Source organism: Acanthochromis polyacanthus, chromosome 20, assembly GCF_021347895.1.
Source record: "Acanthochromis polyacanthus isolate Apoly-LR-REF ecotype Palm Island chromosome 20, KAUST_Apoly_ChrSc, whole genome shotgun sequence".
Classification (NCBI taxonomy): domain Eukaryota; kingdom Metazoa; phylum Chordata; class Actinopteri; family Pomacentridae; genus Acanthochromis; species Acanthochromis polyacanthus.
In genome coordinates, this window is record NC_067132.1 from 19,289,053 (window position 1) to 19,305,480 (window position 16,428).

At 45.8% G+C, this 16,428-nt stretch overlaps 2 protein-coding genes across 4 annotated transcripts in view; one reads left to right on the forward strand and one right to left on the reverse strand.

The window, feature by feature from the left end:
• Positions 1–4,711, forward strand: part of boc (BOC cell adhesion associated, oncogene regulated) — a 28,124-nt gene extending 23,413 nt beyond the window's left edge. For all 3 annotated transcript variants that reach the window (XM_022195087.2, XM_022195086.2, XM_051940373.1), the window contains exons 11-18: positions 473–682; positions 1,035–1,210; positions 1,312–1,534; positions 1,648–1,833; positions 1,915–2,126; positions 2,247–2,335; positions 3,255–3,403; positions 3,627–4,711. In XM_022195087.2, the coding sequence (XP_022050779.1) occupies positions 473–682; positions 1,035–1,210; positions 1,312–1,534; positions 1,648–1,833; positions 1,915–2,126; positions 2,247–2,335; positions 3,255–3,403; positions 3,627–3,796 (1,415 nt within the window). In that variant the 3' untranslated portion in view covers positions 3,797–4,711. The remainder of the gene's footprint in view (positions 1–472; positions 683–1,034; positions 1,211–1,311; positions 1,535–1,647; positions 1,834–1,914; positions 2,127–2,246; positions 2,336–3,254; positions 3,404–3,626) is intronic.
• A 1,858-nt stretch (positions 4,712–6,569) lies between these two features.
• On the reverse strand, positions 6,570–16,279 carry LOC110951839 (basic helix-loop-helix domain-containing protein USF3). Its single transcript, XM_022195085.2, has 7 exons — positions 16,154–16,279; positions 15,481–15,608; positions 15,333–15,364; positions 15,130–15,212; positions 14,936–15,032; positions 9,837–14,812; positions 6,570–8,943 (listed from the first exon to the last, which is right to left on the reverse strand). The coding sequence occupies exons 2-7, from the start codon at positions 15,522–15,524 to the stop codon at positions 7,126–7,128; spliced, it is 7,050 nt and encodes a 2,349-aa protein (XP_022050777.2). The 5' UTR covers positions 15,525–15,608; positions 16,154–16,279; the 3' UTR covers positions 6,570–7,125.
• Positions 16,280–16,428: the final 149 nt, after the last annotated feature.

Genomic DNA, 16,428 nt, shown 5'->3' on the forward strand with positions numbered 1-16,428 from the left:
TAACAATCTAATGATATAATAGTGATCTGACAGTCACAGGGGACATTTTTCTCCTTTGAGTACTTTTTATACTTTAAGTACCTCTTCGTGGTAATGCTTATATACTCCTACTTTCATAACATTTTCAAAGACTTTCACTTATTGTAGATACTTTTACGCTACTGTATTGATGCCTCAGTTAAGTATAGAATGTGCATACATCCTCCACTACTTGGTACTAATGATTTGTGTGACTTCCACTATGATTAACATAACTACTTACTGTTTTAAAGTAACTTCTAGCCTTCTCCTTTGACTAACAAATCTCACTTTCTCTTGCATTTTCTGTCCCTGAAGGATGAGCTCCCAGTAAGTGCTGAATGTGATGTTATTTTTCCTTCACTGTCACCAATGAGTCCATTTGTTTTCTGAGGTTATGTTGTCTGTTGTCGTCCATCTGACACCATGCCTCCTCCTCCTCTTCCGCCCGCAGCTCCCGAAGCCCCTGACAAGCCCACGGTCTCCACGGCGACAGAAACGTCGGCGTACGTGACTTGGATTCCTCGTGGTAACCGCGGCTTCCCAATCCAGTCATTTCGGGTGGAGTACAAGAAGGTGAAGAAGGCAGGAGAGGACTGGGTGACGGCGGTGGAGAACATCCCTCCATCGCGTCTCTCTGTGGAGATCACGGGCCTGGAGAAAGGTCGGCCATCTTTAAATAGCGCTGCTGTTATTACTCTCAGCAGTTTGGGTGGAGGTGGGGTTGGGGGGGAGTGGTAGGAAGTCGTACCGTAGAACTAGAATGATGATTTCCTGCGTAATTACATTCCCACGGCCCGTAAATTCATCACCATAATGAGTGTTGTTACAGTCATTTCAGTAATTACTGCCATCAATCAAAACCATAACCAGGTCACAGTGGGCACAGCTCTGAAAAGATCAACATGAAGTAAAGCAAAAACAAACATCATTAGTCAAGATGCACTATAACGCTTAAGCAAACGGAGTCAGCAGCCCCTAGAGACAGATTAGTAATGATATTCTTCTCCCTGTAGGTACGTCCTATAAGTTTCGTGTGGTGGCGGTGAATGTGATCGGTTCCAGTCCTCCCAGCGCCCCTTCGAAGGCGTACACGGTGGTGGGTGGGAGAACACACGAACGCCCCGTTGATGGACCCTACATCACCTACAACGAAGCCATCAACGAGACCACCATCATCCTCAAGTGGACGGTGAGTGTCCAGAAGTAAAAATATCCAGCAATAAATCGGAGAACAAAACACTTATTTTAAGCTCATTGTGATTCTAATGTGATTTATTTCCCTCTCAACAGTACACTCCTGTAAACAACACGCCCATCTACGGTTTCTACATCTACTACCGGCCGACGGACAGCGATAATGACAGTGACTATAAGAAGGATGTGGTGGAGGGAGACAGATACTGGCACTCAATCACTGACCTGCAGCCCGAAACCGCCTACGACATCAAGATGCAGAGCTTCAACGAGAAGGGCGAGAGCGAATTTGGCAATGTGGTGATCCTTGAAACGAAAGGTGAGGGGAAATTTGTCCGATTGTGATTTATCTAGAAGCAGCACAGTCGGAGCATGTGTTCTTTTGCAAGTTTCTAGTTGTTAAAAGTTTTTTTTCACTTTTTCTGCCCTCAGCTCGTCCGAATCACCCAAGGCCTATTCCGTCAGAGATCCCAGACTTAGATTTGGGGCACTCCAGTGGACTGGTGCCTCGGCCTGGCGACCTCCCCTACCTCATAGTCGGTATTGTCCTGGGAGCCTTCGTCTTCATCATCGTCGCCTTCATCCCCTTCTGCCTCTGGAGGGCTTGGGCCAAACAGAGTGAGTGCTCCTCACAGTACCTTAAATCAGGGATTAAAGCCACTACATGGGTCTAATTATTTCTTTTTGTGCTTGTTTCAGAACAAACATCCGACTTGTGTTTCCCTGCTGTGGCCGCTCCTGTGTCTTCTTGTCAGTACACCATGGTTCCCCTTCAGGGACTCGCTCTGGTTGGACACTGCCCGCTGGACGCCCACATGAACGCTCAGCATGGCGTCTACCCTGCTAACGGAGAATACACTCCCAACGGCAAACCTCACCAGCCCAAACACTGCCTGCCAGGCTTGCAGCAGGTAAGAAAGCAGCTTACTCAGGTTATAGTGTTCATTAATAAGCTATCACTGTCAGGAAAGGTCTTCTGTTTGGCTATATTAGCATTGAATATAAGCTCTATATGCTCGTATGCTTTGCAGGATGAAGTGGATTGTGACATGGAGTGTGACACGCTGCTGCCACAGACGGTGTCAAACGGACATCTGCCCGTCTACCACTACACTAACAGGTACTCTTCACATACAACCCATATACTGTATACTGGAGTGTACAGGAGGAACACTGAGAGAATTCAATGAAAAATGAAATAATGTGGAAGCAACAAGCCATGGAAAAAAGGACAAAGTTTATAGACTGCTGTCAGTGCATCTTAATTGATCAGATATTTTTTGGATCTGCATTCAGTTTTTTTTTTTTTTCATGATATTTGATTTTGTTGAACAAGAAACAACTTGATCAACGAAGTTTAACTTTTTATCAAAAAAAATCTTGATTATTATAAACAAACAGGCCCAAAATGATCTCGTTCCTGCTTTTCAATGTGACGTTTAGTTGTATTCCTGTGCATCGTGTTTCTGTAAGTTAAACCCTCTAAACTCCAAAACCATCCCGGAGGTTTGAAAGGAATGTTTTTTGTTTCTAAATCGCCACAATGACTATCTATCAGAGCTTTCAACTTTTCCTGGAACTGTTCGTCTGTGATGAGCTGTTCCATTGGAAAACTTAAGCATATCTGAGCTGAAATTCTTAATATTTTATTTAGTAAATCATTTATTTTGTTTGAAAAGTTGCCAAAAATAAACAATACTCAGGAACTTTTCGACTGAATTGGAATCTGTGTAGTATATCGGTAGTATGAGTTATCATTTTTTACAGTATTGGTAACACCTGTGGTCACATTGAAACATGTACAAGCAAATCCCATTTGTAGTTTTTTTGTAAAATGAGTAAAAGAATTTTATCTTCGTTATACAGAAGCAGAAAACATCTTGCATTTAGAGCGTTACATACTTGACGTTTTTTGTCAGACTAAAAACCATAGTGGCAAACATCACCTTAAATGACCATTGTTTACTATTGTCTGACATTGTATTGGCTAGCATGAAAATATTCAGCTTGTATAAATATGTTTTTCTTGTTTCCCTCAGTGGCCCCGATCATCATGAACAGACTTGCTGTTCTCCTGATGACTCCACCGTTCAGCTCCTCGAATCTCCCCGTCAGCGCATCAGTTCTCATGAAATCGGAGGCGACGGACGCTTCTGTGGCGGAGACAGAGCAGAGGACGTCACTCAAAGTATGAGTGAATGCTTAAATTGATTTCTATTGCAGACCAACATAGTCTAGTTTTAGATACTTTTCTTAACTTCTACATCGGAATCTTTGAACTTGAAGGTGTCTTTGACTTCAGATATAATCAAGTTCACTTCACAGCTGAAGTTTGTCTAGATTTTTTAAACATTGGAATCTGCATCCAATCTGCAAAAATTTTCTAACTCCTTGCTTTTCTTTATCCACAGAGCGATCGTCTTTCCCGCTTCTTTCTCTAGAGGATGAAGGGATTTTCACCACGTCGTCATCAACAGCCACAACGCCACAATCCCACGATAAAACAATACAGGAAGTGAGCATCCTCCCAAATGAAGCGTCCCTCGAGGACGAAAGGACAGCTAACACGACGGATGCATGAGAGACTGAAATGGACAGAAGAAAATATTTATTTTTGTATCACAGATATTTATATATTTATGCTTTTGTACATAAGTGTCTGAGTATACTGTATATAAGGTTATTTTCATATTGAAAAAGACTCTATTCATACATCTCCTCACGCTATGTCATGGACAAAGGGAGTACTATGTTGTGACGCTGAACTCTGTCCTGGGGAGGGACGCAAGTTTGAGACGTTATTCCTCATGTGAAGAAGAGGAGGGGGCTTCTCTCTGTTCAGCACTTCATGTCTAGACCCTCCCCACTCCTCATGTCATTCCTCGTAGACATCCTCCATCCTGAATGTTTGGACCTTAGGTACTTAGCTTTACAGAAACAAAGGGACCATTTGAACCAGTCTGATGCTGTTACTATGAGGTGCTTCGTCGCTCTTTAGCCCTGTTGCGTTGTCAAAACACAACTGTCCGTCTGTCATTTTGTATAGCAGTAACACAAATGTATTATGCATTGTTCATCATTAACAAACTATTAACAAGTGTATGCAACATAAATCATTGTTTCAGTAGTGTACAAGAGATTATATATTGTATAGTTATTTATTTTTTTGATTTTGTTATTTTTTTAAATCACTGAATGGGAGAGATTCTGGAAAATGTCTTTAACTCAGTCATTGATAAGCTGAACTTTATACTGCAACCACTTCTGTGTTTACTCATTTGCTGGTTACCAAATGACTGCCAGGTGAGGGTGCTGTGACAGGTGTGTCAGTATTATTCCTCCCTCACTGGTCGGTGCATAAGTATTAGTCTTTGACGGAGACATCTGCAATCAAAATGAAGGAGATCCCGAATCTACACTCCCTTTTAAGTGGAGCCGTTCTGTGGCTGCACATGCTGGAGCACTATTGCATGTAAATAAAAGCTTATGAAATTGATTTTGGTCTGTGGTTTGTCTTTTCAGGGATTCTCTACGCTGATTCATTTCTATTTCTGTGCTTTGTTTATTTCACATTACATATTTTGTTGTGTAATTTCTTTCAGCAGAAAAAAATAGCTTAAAATCAATTTTCTAGAATATGGACTGCACTAGTACTACTACTAGTTACAATCATTCGTCCCATCATTATTACTCCGCCAAGGAACGGCAGAGTTATGTGACGATCTGTGTACATGAATCTGTCTCTGAAACATTACTCAAAAACGGAGCAACAGAGTTGGATGAAATTTTCAGGATAGGTCAGAAATGACACAAGGATCACGCAGCAGTTGGGCAGGTTCTTGATCAGGCGGTTGGTGAGGGTGGTTTTTCCCTCCACTGGTTACGTCGCCGATGCCAATGATGTGATCGGACGTGGAAGAAAGCTGAAAAAGAGAAGGTTGCAGCAGGAAACGTCAACTACTCGAGTCCTCCATGGCACTTGAGTTTAGTAAGATAAGAGAAGAAAGGGAGCTGCCACTCGGACGCGGCTCTTCCAACGAGAGAGGACCTCTTTAGGTTGTCTCTGCTACACATATACTGCCCTAGTGGAGGTTTTAGATGGAATATTCCTTTTAAGCAGCCCCTCAGGTCTCTGAGAATTTTGGATGGAATACTCGGTTAAACCAACATTTTAGGTGCATGTCCAAGGATTTTTGGTGGAATCTTCCTTTAAGGTGGATGTGTGAGGACCTTGTAGGTGGAATACTTCCTGAAACCAACCTTTAAGGTCAACATTCAAAGATTCAAGGCGGAATATTCCTTAAAACCAACCTAAATTTCATGTTTTGATCATTGTCAAGTGAGGAACCTCAATCCAGACTCCTCATAATGACATTTGAGATTTATGCTGCTGTTATTTGTTTAGTCCAGACTAAATGACAGAAATCCACAACTGTAATTTTATTTCAGGACTCGGTTATTAAATGTCAAAACAATCCATGTGACTCTAAAAACTCAACAAGATTAAACTCTCCACAAGGATCCAAAATAAGTTGGACTTCTAAAGGAGAGCTTTAATTATTCTTCATCTACTTCCTGAAAAGTTTGGCCAATAAAAAAGACAAAAAACTAATATTTTCAGCTGAACTAAAGACAGACTTTGTGATTTTTCCGCTCACATGTTGTGTTGTTACACTTTAAAATAAATAGCCGCCTAACCCTCTGGAAACCAGTGTTTGTCCTGTTTTTGTGTTGCTCCTCGGCGACCCTAGACAGCCGGTTGTAATGTTTTTTGAATAACACACCATACTATGATGCTTTTAAAATGATGGTTCTACTATGGAACCAGTTTGACATGTTCAGGTGTTCTTTGTGTGAAAACTCAGAGATTTCTGGAATCAGAAGGTGGTTTTCAACTTTGTTAACTTTCTGCTTCAACTTTAAACTAAATTTCAACTGAGTGTGTCTTTTATCTTGGCTGTAGTGAGTCTTTAGAGGTTTTTGGTCAGACACATTCTGTGTTCTTGTTTGTGAACCAATGTTGGTTGTCCAGAAGGTCAGAGTTCCTGTCCTGATTCCCTGTTTAAAGAGCTTCTCTGGTAGTTTTTGTGCGGTTTCATTTGGACAACTATCTTGAGGGCCCTCCATGTGGTTTAGTGAGGTTTTCTGTAACAGTTCTACAAAGCAACCTGCAGCAGAAAAGACTGAGAGTTTTTAGGAAGTTTAGTTATAGTTTAGAAACTATAGTTTAGTTTCTCTAAACTATAACGTTTCAGTGAACTGAGCAGCATTGGCAGAGTACTGCACTCTGACTGCTTTTCTAGTTGATTTTGGAATCCTCATTTAAAAAGTAAGAAGAACACACAATACTACAGTTGGCAGCAAATACAAACGTCTCCTTATAAACTTTATTAATCAATTTTGTATTTACAAATACATACATAATCTAACAATTCTGATATGAAACATTGGTATTTACAAAATAGCTCTTGGAAAATTCTGTACAGTACAACCTGATAAGTTAGTAAATTACATTAGTAGGTAACTGTGCAGAAGGTTTCTTAAGGACCCAGAATACACTGAATTCAAGTTCTAAACCTAAATTTCATTTAGTTTTCACTATCAGACAGTTGGCTTAACCAACATTTTAACAAAGAGCTTTAAAAGACCAAATTTATATGTCCCAGTAAAAATCTAACGATTTTTGAAATATTACAAATTATAACCATGACATCATACATATGTCAAATAGAACAGACTTGAGACTGAAATTGTGAGGACATGTAAACAACAGAAACCACCATTCATCAGATGCTTCACCACAACTTTCTGAACTTGTTGAAAGCAACAACACACTTCAGACTGAAAATTAAACTCTTTGCTCGAGAACAGCAGCTCACAATGGCATTCAAATTGCAGCAGGAAGTCTCTTCACACAGCCGAGCTGCCGTCATGGCCCAGAATGTGGCTGATGTTGTGGGCAGGACGATTTGACTGCTTGCCGGAGTCGGCAGATGAGGTGTTGGAGAGAGACAGCAGGGGAGACATTGGCATGGCCGAGCCGTCAGGGGGCATGCCAGTGGCGATCTCAGGGAACAGAGAGGTGAGGCTGAAGTTGGATATGTGAGGCGTGATTCCAGACGAGTTGGCAATGGGCATAGGAGGCATATCTGGAAGCAAAGGGAAACTGGTCTGACCAAAACCCACAGGGCGAGGCGGAGAGAGGATAGAGCTAAAGCGGTTGTTGAGTGGAGGAGCGCTGCCCTTGTCTGCACTCGGGTTGGTAAACATTTGGTTGGGAAAGTATTGAAGGGTGACATCGCTGGGAAGACTGGGGTGAGCAGCTGGAGAATAGGGAGGATAGAAGGAGGTTAAAGTGTTTTGGGGCTCCACTGGGAGGAGGGACGGCGTACGGGAGGTGCTAGGTTGGCTGACAGGTGGAATGAATGTAGAGTTTGCATTAATGGGAGGTGGAGGATTCATCCCTCCTTCAGGAATAAAGGGGAAACCAAAGTTCTGTGTTAGGTGTTGGTCAGGAACCAGGTTGTTGTCACTAGGAACCTGACCACCATCTGCCATAAAGCGTACTATGGTACTGCGCCGTGCCTCCCCTCCAGACTGTGGTCGGCTGAGCAGCACTCCTCCTCCAGAGGGCAGAGGCAGGTGGCCCTCAGGTTCAAATGGGTTGCTCGGTCTCAGAGCACCTGACCGAGGCCGGTCACCAGGTCTCAGTTTAGTGGGCTGAGCATCTCTGGTGATATGGCGAGAGTGCTGGCTGACAGCAGTAGGTGGTCTGGAGGGGGCCGAGGAGCGGCCAGGTTCAGAGCTGCTGTGTGGGGTTGGAGGGTGGGGGAGACCAGCTCGCACACCAGGACCAGCGTGCATATTACTAGTGACCTGAGAAATGTGGCCCTTGTTGCCCTCTCCAAGTCGCATAGCTGGGGCCTTCTGAGTTTGGGGCACACTGGGGCTGGAGGCCTTGGCCTGGATGTCTACTGAAGAGCTTCCAGGCACACAGCTGTACTCCATGCTGACTGGGGGGCAGCACTGCACTGCTCGTTGGTGGTTGCTCTGCTCAGGAAGGTGGGGGGAAAGCAGGCTTTGCATGAAACTCTGGTGACAGCCTTCCTGTTCCCGGTTCAATGACGGTCCCACCTGCACTCCCTGTGAGCCAGGATGAGCCCCGCTGTAGCCGCCACGATTCCTGCCATCTGCAGGAGGACCAACGCCCATCCTGAACCCTCCCTGCTGCTGCCCCTGTGGGCCCCTTTGAGAGGGAGGCACTGACTTCGGGGCCATGTCGCTCCCACGAGACACCTGAGCCTCAAAGCCACTGAGCTGATGTGCTCCCCCTCCACCACCCATAGACTTAAAGGGCGGACACTCGGAGACACGCTGAACATCAGTGGGTCCTGGATGGTCGGACGGCAGACGGTTCTGTGGGTTGTGTGCAATGTTGCCTTTTCCTCTTGATGTGTCCAGATAACCACGGAGGTCGGGCTGCTCCTGAGTGGCACCACGGCCAGGCTGAAGGTGAAGACCCATCCGCTGCTGCTGCTCCCCACTAGAGGAAGTTTTACCGATGAGCGCCTCTGCAGAGTAGTTGGACACACGGTGACGTTCCTGGCGAGACGGAGCGCAGGCCAAGTCAGACGACCGGGACACCGGATTGCTGGGAGGAGAGATGAGCTGCTGCTCTAGAGTCCTTGAGCTCATCATCCTCTGCATAGCATTATGGTCCTGACCAGGCTGAGGAAGGACAAAAAGATAAAATGTTCTTAACACAAGTCTCAAGTATTAGCCTACAGTTACAACAATGTTACCATTTGAAATGACTGCAAAAAGACAGATATGGTGTAAAAAGCTTGTGACTGATGTTGCGTGCATCCCAAACACGAGCTAAACATTCTACTGACGGCTCCCATAAATTTTAAAAATAGACAGTGAAGCTAAAAAATACTGACAATTGGCCAGCTATTACAATAACTGAATTGCATTTCACTTAAAATGACTAACAACCTTGAATTTTCATTCCTCTGTCTACACTGTGGCTAAGGGGGCAGGGCTGCTCTTTCACTGCAAAGCCCCAGACAAAAAAAGCTTCAGGGCCCTCATTTGTTATTGTTTTTAGGAGGATTTTTTTTCCAGTGGTGGAGTAAATGTGGTCTGCTGTGGTGAACTGCTACAGCTCGATCTTTGTAAAGAGAACACTTAACGGCCACAGTGTCACATAGGCTTAGAAAGGTAGGCAAAAAATAACCAGCACACAAAACTTTATTTTTAATCTGCTGCACAGACAAAAATGCAACAAGTACAATAATGATTCTGTTTATTCTATTTTACAAAAAACAATAAACTGTCAAAAACCTAATTAGTATTTAGACTATTTGGTACACACAAATTGGAAAAATCTCGTCAGTTATTGCAATTAAGCTGGTGTTTTTTTTGCAAAATGATAAACTTTTTGATTAACTGGTTCAACAATTACTTGATCAAATTTCTCAATGAAAGGTTTCACCACTGAATTTCCCTTTAAATACTAAAAAGACGACAGCATCAATGTTATATACTACAAATGAAACGAGACTTTGTTTCTAGTCTTAATGAATCGCACCATGCATTATAAATTAAGTGACACCGACCTTGAGGTGGTCCTGCTGGGCCAGGTGACTGCTGTGGTGGCCTCTGGATCCCGCTGTCTGGGCTTCACAGTTCTTCTCCTGGTGTCTAAAGTGCTGCTGCTGGATTTGCTGCTGCAGGTGCTGCTGGTGTCTGGAGTGGGAGCTCTGCTGCTGCTGCTGTAACTGCTGCTGCTGCTGCTGTTGGTGCTGTTGATGCTGCGTCTGGGGAGGTTGTTGATGTGTCTGCTGTTGGTGCTGTTGGGGGTGAGACTGTTGGTGCTGTGCTGGCTGTTGATGCTGTTGTGACTGTTGGTGGGACTGCTGCGGATGCTGCTGAGACTGCTGCTGCTGCGTGTGATGCTGTGTCTGCTGCTGTTGATGCGAGTGTTGCTGCTGAACTCCAGACTTTTCCAAATGATGCTGCTTCTGCTGCAGGCCAGCAGGTGAGCCAGTTTGACTGCCTCGTACAAGTCCCCGCTTCTTCTGGACATGCTGCTGCTGCTCTTGCTGTTGCTGCAGCGCCCTCTGGTGTAGAGAGTGGCGCTGTGCAGGGTCTGGCTGTGTTAAGTGGTGTTGCAAATGATACAGATGGTGCCTCTGTTGCTCTTGCTGCTGCTGTTTCATGTAAAGGTTTCCTCCCAGATGCTGAGCAGGCTGGGGTACAGTATGCTGTGGATGACCCTGGGGCAGATGAAGCACCCCCGGCTGGTTCTGCTCAGGAGGTCCTTGAGAAGGACAGTGGCCATCTGTGGACCGAACCACAGGGCTCATGAAAGAGTTTGTGGAGAAGAGAGGGCCTCCGCCTTCTGAATTAATCCTTGTCATGACGGCTGAGGAGGTGGACTGCAGCTGTCCCACCATCATCTGGTTGTGGTCTGGTGCTTTCACATCCATATGGCTAACAGCATTAGCGGATGGAGGGCAAGGCTTAGGTCGTTTTCCAGTGTTTAACATCACTTCTTCTGGGGCCTGCCGCTTAGAGATGATCTTCACTTGTCGCTCACCCACAACAACTCCAGCCTGAGCCCTCATTAATGCAGTCTTTAAGGGTGTGTAGTCATTTGGCTGCGCAGCACCTGAACAGGGTGACAGGGCATTGTTTGATGGTTGGGATATGTGAGTTGACGTCCCCACAGGAGAGGGAACTGAGCCCTGTTGGCCAGCCAGACTAGGAGAGCCAGGATAGGGCTGGTGACTGGAGCTGGGCCTAATCAGGTTGTTAACACTGAGGCTAGCCACTGTGCCTGTCTGGGATGAGCTCTGAGACTGGGCCTGGGGAAGAGGCTGGGACTGGGAGTATGAGATGTTTTGTGGATGTCTGCTTCCACTGGGCAAACCAACAGACCCCTCACTAATTTGTCCTCTCATAGACACCTCAACAGGAGGTTTAACTGTTCCTGGGTCCATCTGCTTGCTCACTTTAGCCTGTTGCCCACCTGTGCCCCTTTCTTTACTGGTAGACACCGGTGGGGTTTTGGGGGTGTCCCATGTGGCTGCAGTGGAGTTAGCTGAAGCAGTATTGTCCCCAGAGCAGGCTCCGCTTCTCCTCCCAGGGCTGTCCTGTTCTAGCATGGCCAAGGCCAGGATCTCCGCCTGCTCCGTGAATGTAAATGTTCCAAAGGAGCCAGATGATGTACCAATGCTTTGACCCTGTGGAAGCATAGATGCCACAGAAAACCCTCTGCCAACCCCAGCCCCTGCTGACATGGGGGAATCAGTCTGTCTGCTAGATGTCATAGGGTGCTCCATGGTTTGATCATCTAGGTTAGTGTATACATGTTGAGACAGAGCAAAGTCCTTTCTTGAGGGAGTGTCAGAAGTCACTGTCACCAAGCCGTCTTTCTCTGCTGCTGCTGAATGCCTCGCCTCCTGAGCCTCCCGGTCTATTCTAGGCGCCTGGGGTGGTTTGACCTCAGTGGGATGGCATGAGGAGTGGTTGAGAATATTCACGTCAGTCTGCTGTAATGGCGCTCTGAGAGCATTAGCTCTTTTCCTAAACTCTGAACTTGTAGTAGGGGCTGTAACAGAGCTGTGGGCAGCAGAAAACACTGGTGCAGGTGATGACAGTGCCACAGTTGTGGACACAGAGGACGAAGTGACGGGCTGAGACTCGGGTTTACTAAAAGGCAGAGGACCTTGAGCATTAGATCCCCTGGAACGACATGATGATGTTGGTTGGCTAATCTGATTTAAAGGTACTGATGCAGTTGCTGTTTTACTGCTGGTACAGACTGGAGTCAAACATGCGGTAGAAACAGTGGCAGAAGAGTACCGAGTCTCATTGCCAACTGCAGAGCTGACCCCAGATCTGTTCTGTCTAGAAACAGCAGCGGTGGCAACTGACTTACTTTGTGTTGTGCCAGTTGCTATACTGGTGGTTGGCTGTTTAACCTCTGGAACTGACACTTTGGTTACAGATGAGTTGTTGCCAGGAGCTGCAGCTGGTTTACTCTCAATGGCCAAAGCTGCACTGACTGATGGCGTGACCGATGACACACTGACAGTTGAAACTGCAGTTGTGATATTACTGGTGTTAGCATGACTTAATATTGAATCACTCTGTGAGGCACTGACTGCGCTTTTACTCTGTGGATGGGATTGACTCAATATAGCTGGCTCACTAGATGAACTGCACACAATCATTTTCTGTGAGCTCTGTGTTGAAGTGACATTGCCTATAGCTTTAACGCTATCTGCAGTTGTGACAGCTGTGGTACAAGTGGGGTTAATGTTTGTGACTTTGACGTTTGAGGACTGTAAAACTTGAGATACTGTAACTTCAACTGTCTGGTCCTCTCCTGCAGCAGCTACTGGCTTGGCAGAAACAGCAACAGCAGGCTGTGCCTGACTGAGCTCCTTTTTCTTAGCAGGTTTAGTCCTTTTAGCTGCAGTTCTCTTCGTATTCAAAGTTATGCGAAGCCTCTTTCCTGTAGGCTTAGAGGCATTAACCACCAGTCCTTGTGTGACTGGGTTCACACAAGGAACCTGTAGCTGCCGGGCAGGTAGCGCAAGTGTAGCTCCATTGGGTGCTGCAGCAGAAGGCGGCTGCTGCTGCTTCTGCTGCATGACTGATAATTGAGCAGGTGGAGGTTGACAACTGCTCTGGCTAGATATGGTAAGAGGCAGGCCCTGAGAGATGCTCTGGTTGAGACTGCTGAGGGCCCCTAAACTGTTGAGGGCCACATTAGTAGTTGGTTCCTCAGTGGTCGTGGGCTGGACCAGTTGGAGTGTACTCTGGCCACCCTGGGAGCTGGCTTTGTCAGAGGTCTTTACAGGCTGCAGGGCAAACACCTGGCCATTCACAGTGATAGTCTGTGGGGTTGTCGGAACTGGTGGAGAGGACGATGTCTGTGCGACCTGTAGAGAATGGTTCACTTGAGGTTGAACAGGGCGAGGCAGAATGTGCACCAGCTGCTTTCCTCCAACACTCTGTAAAGAAGCGGCACAGACTGAACTGCTGGTTGTGGGTATTTGAGTGGACACAGCAGGAACTGCAGCGGGCACAGCAGCAGGCACCATGCCAACTTGAGGAGTCTGAGGAGCAGATGCAGCCTGATTGGGTGCTTGGATGATTACAATATGTTGACATGGAGTCTGATTGGTAATTTCTTCTCTCACAACTGGCTGTGTAGGGCAGGCACTAGCCTGCTGCAAAATGACAACACTTGGATTGTTTGTGTTCTGCGGTGCTGTTACACCTGAAGCTGTTGCTCCGGCTGCATTGACCTGAAGCACCTGCATGGTCTGAAGGAGAGGCAGCACAGTGGCCTGGGGCTGGGGCACAAGGGCGGGTTGGGGCAGGGGCTGAGGCTGTGGGATGAGGGCTGCTGGAGGATGGGAAACCAATGAAGCTGACTGAAGTACAGCAGGCTGGGCCTGTGACACAACAGCAGGGTGAGCCACCACAGCTGGCTGGGGCACTATGGCTGACTGGGGAAGAACAGCACACTGAGGTTGTGGGGCTAAGACAGGCTGAGGTTGTGCCTGGTTTAAGATTGCAGGCCTTAGCTGGGGTGGTCTCTGAAAGGGCTGCGCTTGAATTTGACCAGTAATGGGTGCCTGCTGTACAGGCACATGTGGCTGCATCTGTATCTGAATGGGATGGACAGACGGTTTGCTGCCTATTGGACACACAGTGACCTGCTGGACAGGCTGGGTGGTGTTGCTGACCTCTGGTGAAGGGAGACTTTGACAGACTGGCTGCACTGTGTTCCCTGCCATCTGTAATGTTGTCCAGGTAGTTTGTGTGCTGCCAGCCGCTCCAGCCCTGAGAAGGGCTTGGCTGTTCGGGATAGCAGTGTAACTTACAGTCCTGATGGCAGTGTCTTGTGTGACCCAAGAGCAAACCTCTGACACTACTGCTCTGGTTACAGTCTGGGTAAGTGTGGGGTGGGTGGACACAGGCAGAGCAGGGCTTTCAGTCTGAAGCTGTGGGGCTGAAGTTGCTGCGATGGTGAGGGTCTGAGCTGGAGCAGCAGGCTGAGTTTGCTGGGGCAGGGCTGTAGTGGCTGCAGGGATCTGAAGCGTGATGTAAGACACAGAAGGTGGCAGAGTCGGGGCTGCAGTCGGTGTCTCAACCACACACTGCTCTATCATTCTCAGGCCTGGTGTAGACTGAGTGGGTGTGGCAGCTGACCCAGGGAGAAGTGCAGGGGTGGAAGAAGAGGTATTAACTTGCAGCAAGGCTCCATTAACCCTTAATCTGGCACTGGCATCAGATGGTGGCTGAAGAATTAAAGTTTCAGAAGGCTGTTTCCCTGGGCTAGACTCTTTGCCTGCCGGGCACATCACATTGCCGTTGGAGTAGACCATGATCCCCTTTGGGAGCTGGTGAGTGGGGGTCACTTTTGCCACTTTGGCACAGCGCTGTTTGCCCTTCCAGTGGATCGTGGGGTCCTCTAGAAGGTTAATGTCATGGGCTTTGAGGAGCTCAATGTAGTGAGCACTCTCCTTCCGGAGGTCCTCCAACTGACGTCGCAGCCGACGGATTTCCTCCGCTGCACAAAGACCAAGCACACATAATCTGTTCAGCACACTTTGCAAAAAATTTAATGACTCCAAGACCGCATAATCCATAATCACACTTTCAAAAAAACAAGGTAAATAATGTTAAAATTCACCTTGAACTTTGTCTCCTCCTTCCAGAAGCATAGTATCATTTTGTTTCTTGAGTTCAGTGATGTAGCGAAACGCCTGGTCCAGTATCATGTTCTTACTCTACAAACAAAATGACAAAGGTTGCATAATAAAACATGCTATCCTATGCAGACATAACTTTCATTATATGAAGACAAAACAGTAACTTTTTTTTTACCTGTTTAAGTGCCTGGGAACATGGTAGAAGATTACCAATGCGGTTAATCCCAGCATTAATTTTCTCTTTTCTGTGTCTCTCAACTGAATAAAATGAGAAAAAAAATTTAATGTAGAGTGTTATGATGAATCTTCTGAACAATAAATCTATATTTACTAACTAGCAAATTTTAAACAAGAGCATATAAGTAGATATTATTTTACCGGCATTGTGAGATTCTTTGTTTTTCTTCTTTCTGCAAAAAAAAAAAACAACAGCACACATTTTCTGAAAATTATTTAAGACATTCTTTATACGTGCTGATAATTGGATTCAACTCCAGTAAAAACATGACATCTCAACCATGCTTACTTGGGTTTACGACCAGGTGTCTGAGTTTCGGTCATTTCTGGCATCCTGTCCTAACAGTTGCCTGTATGATGATGAGGTACCAGTCAACACATTTAACAGCTGGACCTTGAATCCCTTCCGTGCCCGTCCTGCAAAGTCAACATAAAGCATCCAGACAGAGTATTAATATTAAGTGTTATGTCTACAGACAGTTGTGTAGCACCACCGAAAATTCACGTAGATGCGATCATCTGACAGTAATGTTGTCATATAACTGAATACAGTAAGAGATTAACAAAAAATCCTGTTATGCTGCACTGAGCTTGCACCACTACTGCAACTGGATGCTAACGAGCTAGTGCAGATTAACCAAGCTTTACAGCTATCCTAAACTAATTTACCAACATATATCAGCGTTATTACAGTTTGTATAACGAATTGCAAAAACAGCTGTTCATCCAGGCTTAACATTACAACGTCGACAGCAAACGATGATTAAAAAAATATCCCGTCACTTAACCAGAAAGAAACTAGCAACCTGTGCAATTACCTATTCAGTTAGCATACTGTTAGCTAGTTGGCTAATAGCTACCTTAGCTAACCGTTAACGACATAATTATTGAGCAACTTAATGGCGGACTCATTCGCGTACAAGCACATGAAAGACTGCTAATGGAGGGTAGTTTCCACCAACCTCTAGCGTCGGCATTTTAGAGACTGTTGGTTCCTGTAAGAACTTTGAGTTTGGAAGCTAACTATTAGCTAGCAAAGCATTCAACTCAACTCATCTCTCAAAACAATTTAGATACACCTAACCTCGTGCAGAAATGGGAGGGCATTGAGTGAGCTGTCAGCCAATGGCATTCCAGATTTAGGAGGTCTAGCCAATCACGGCACGTAAAAGCAACCAATGCGCCTACAATTGGATGTAGTACATCATCCTATGCAGTACACATTTGAAAACGAATT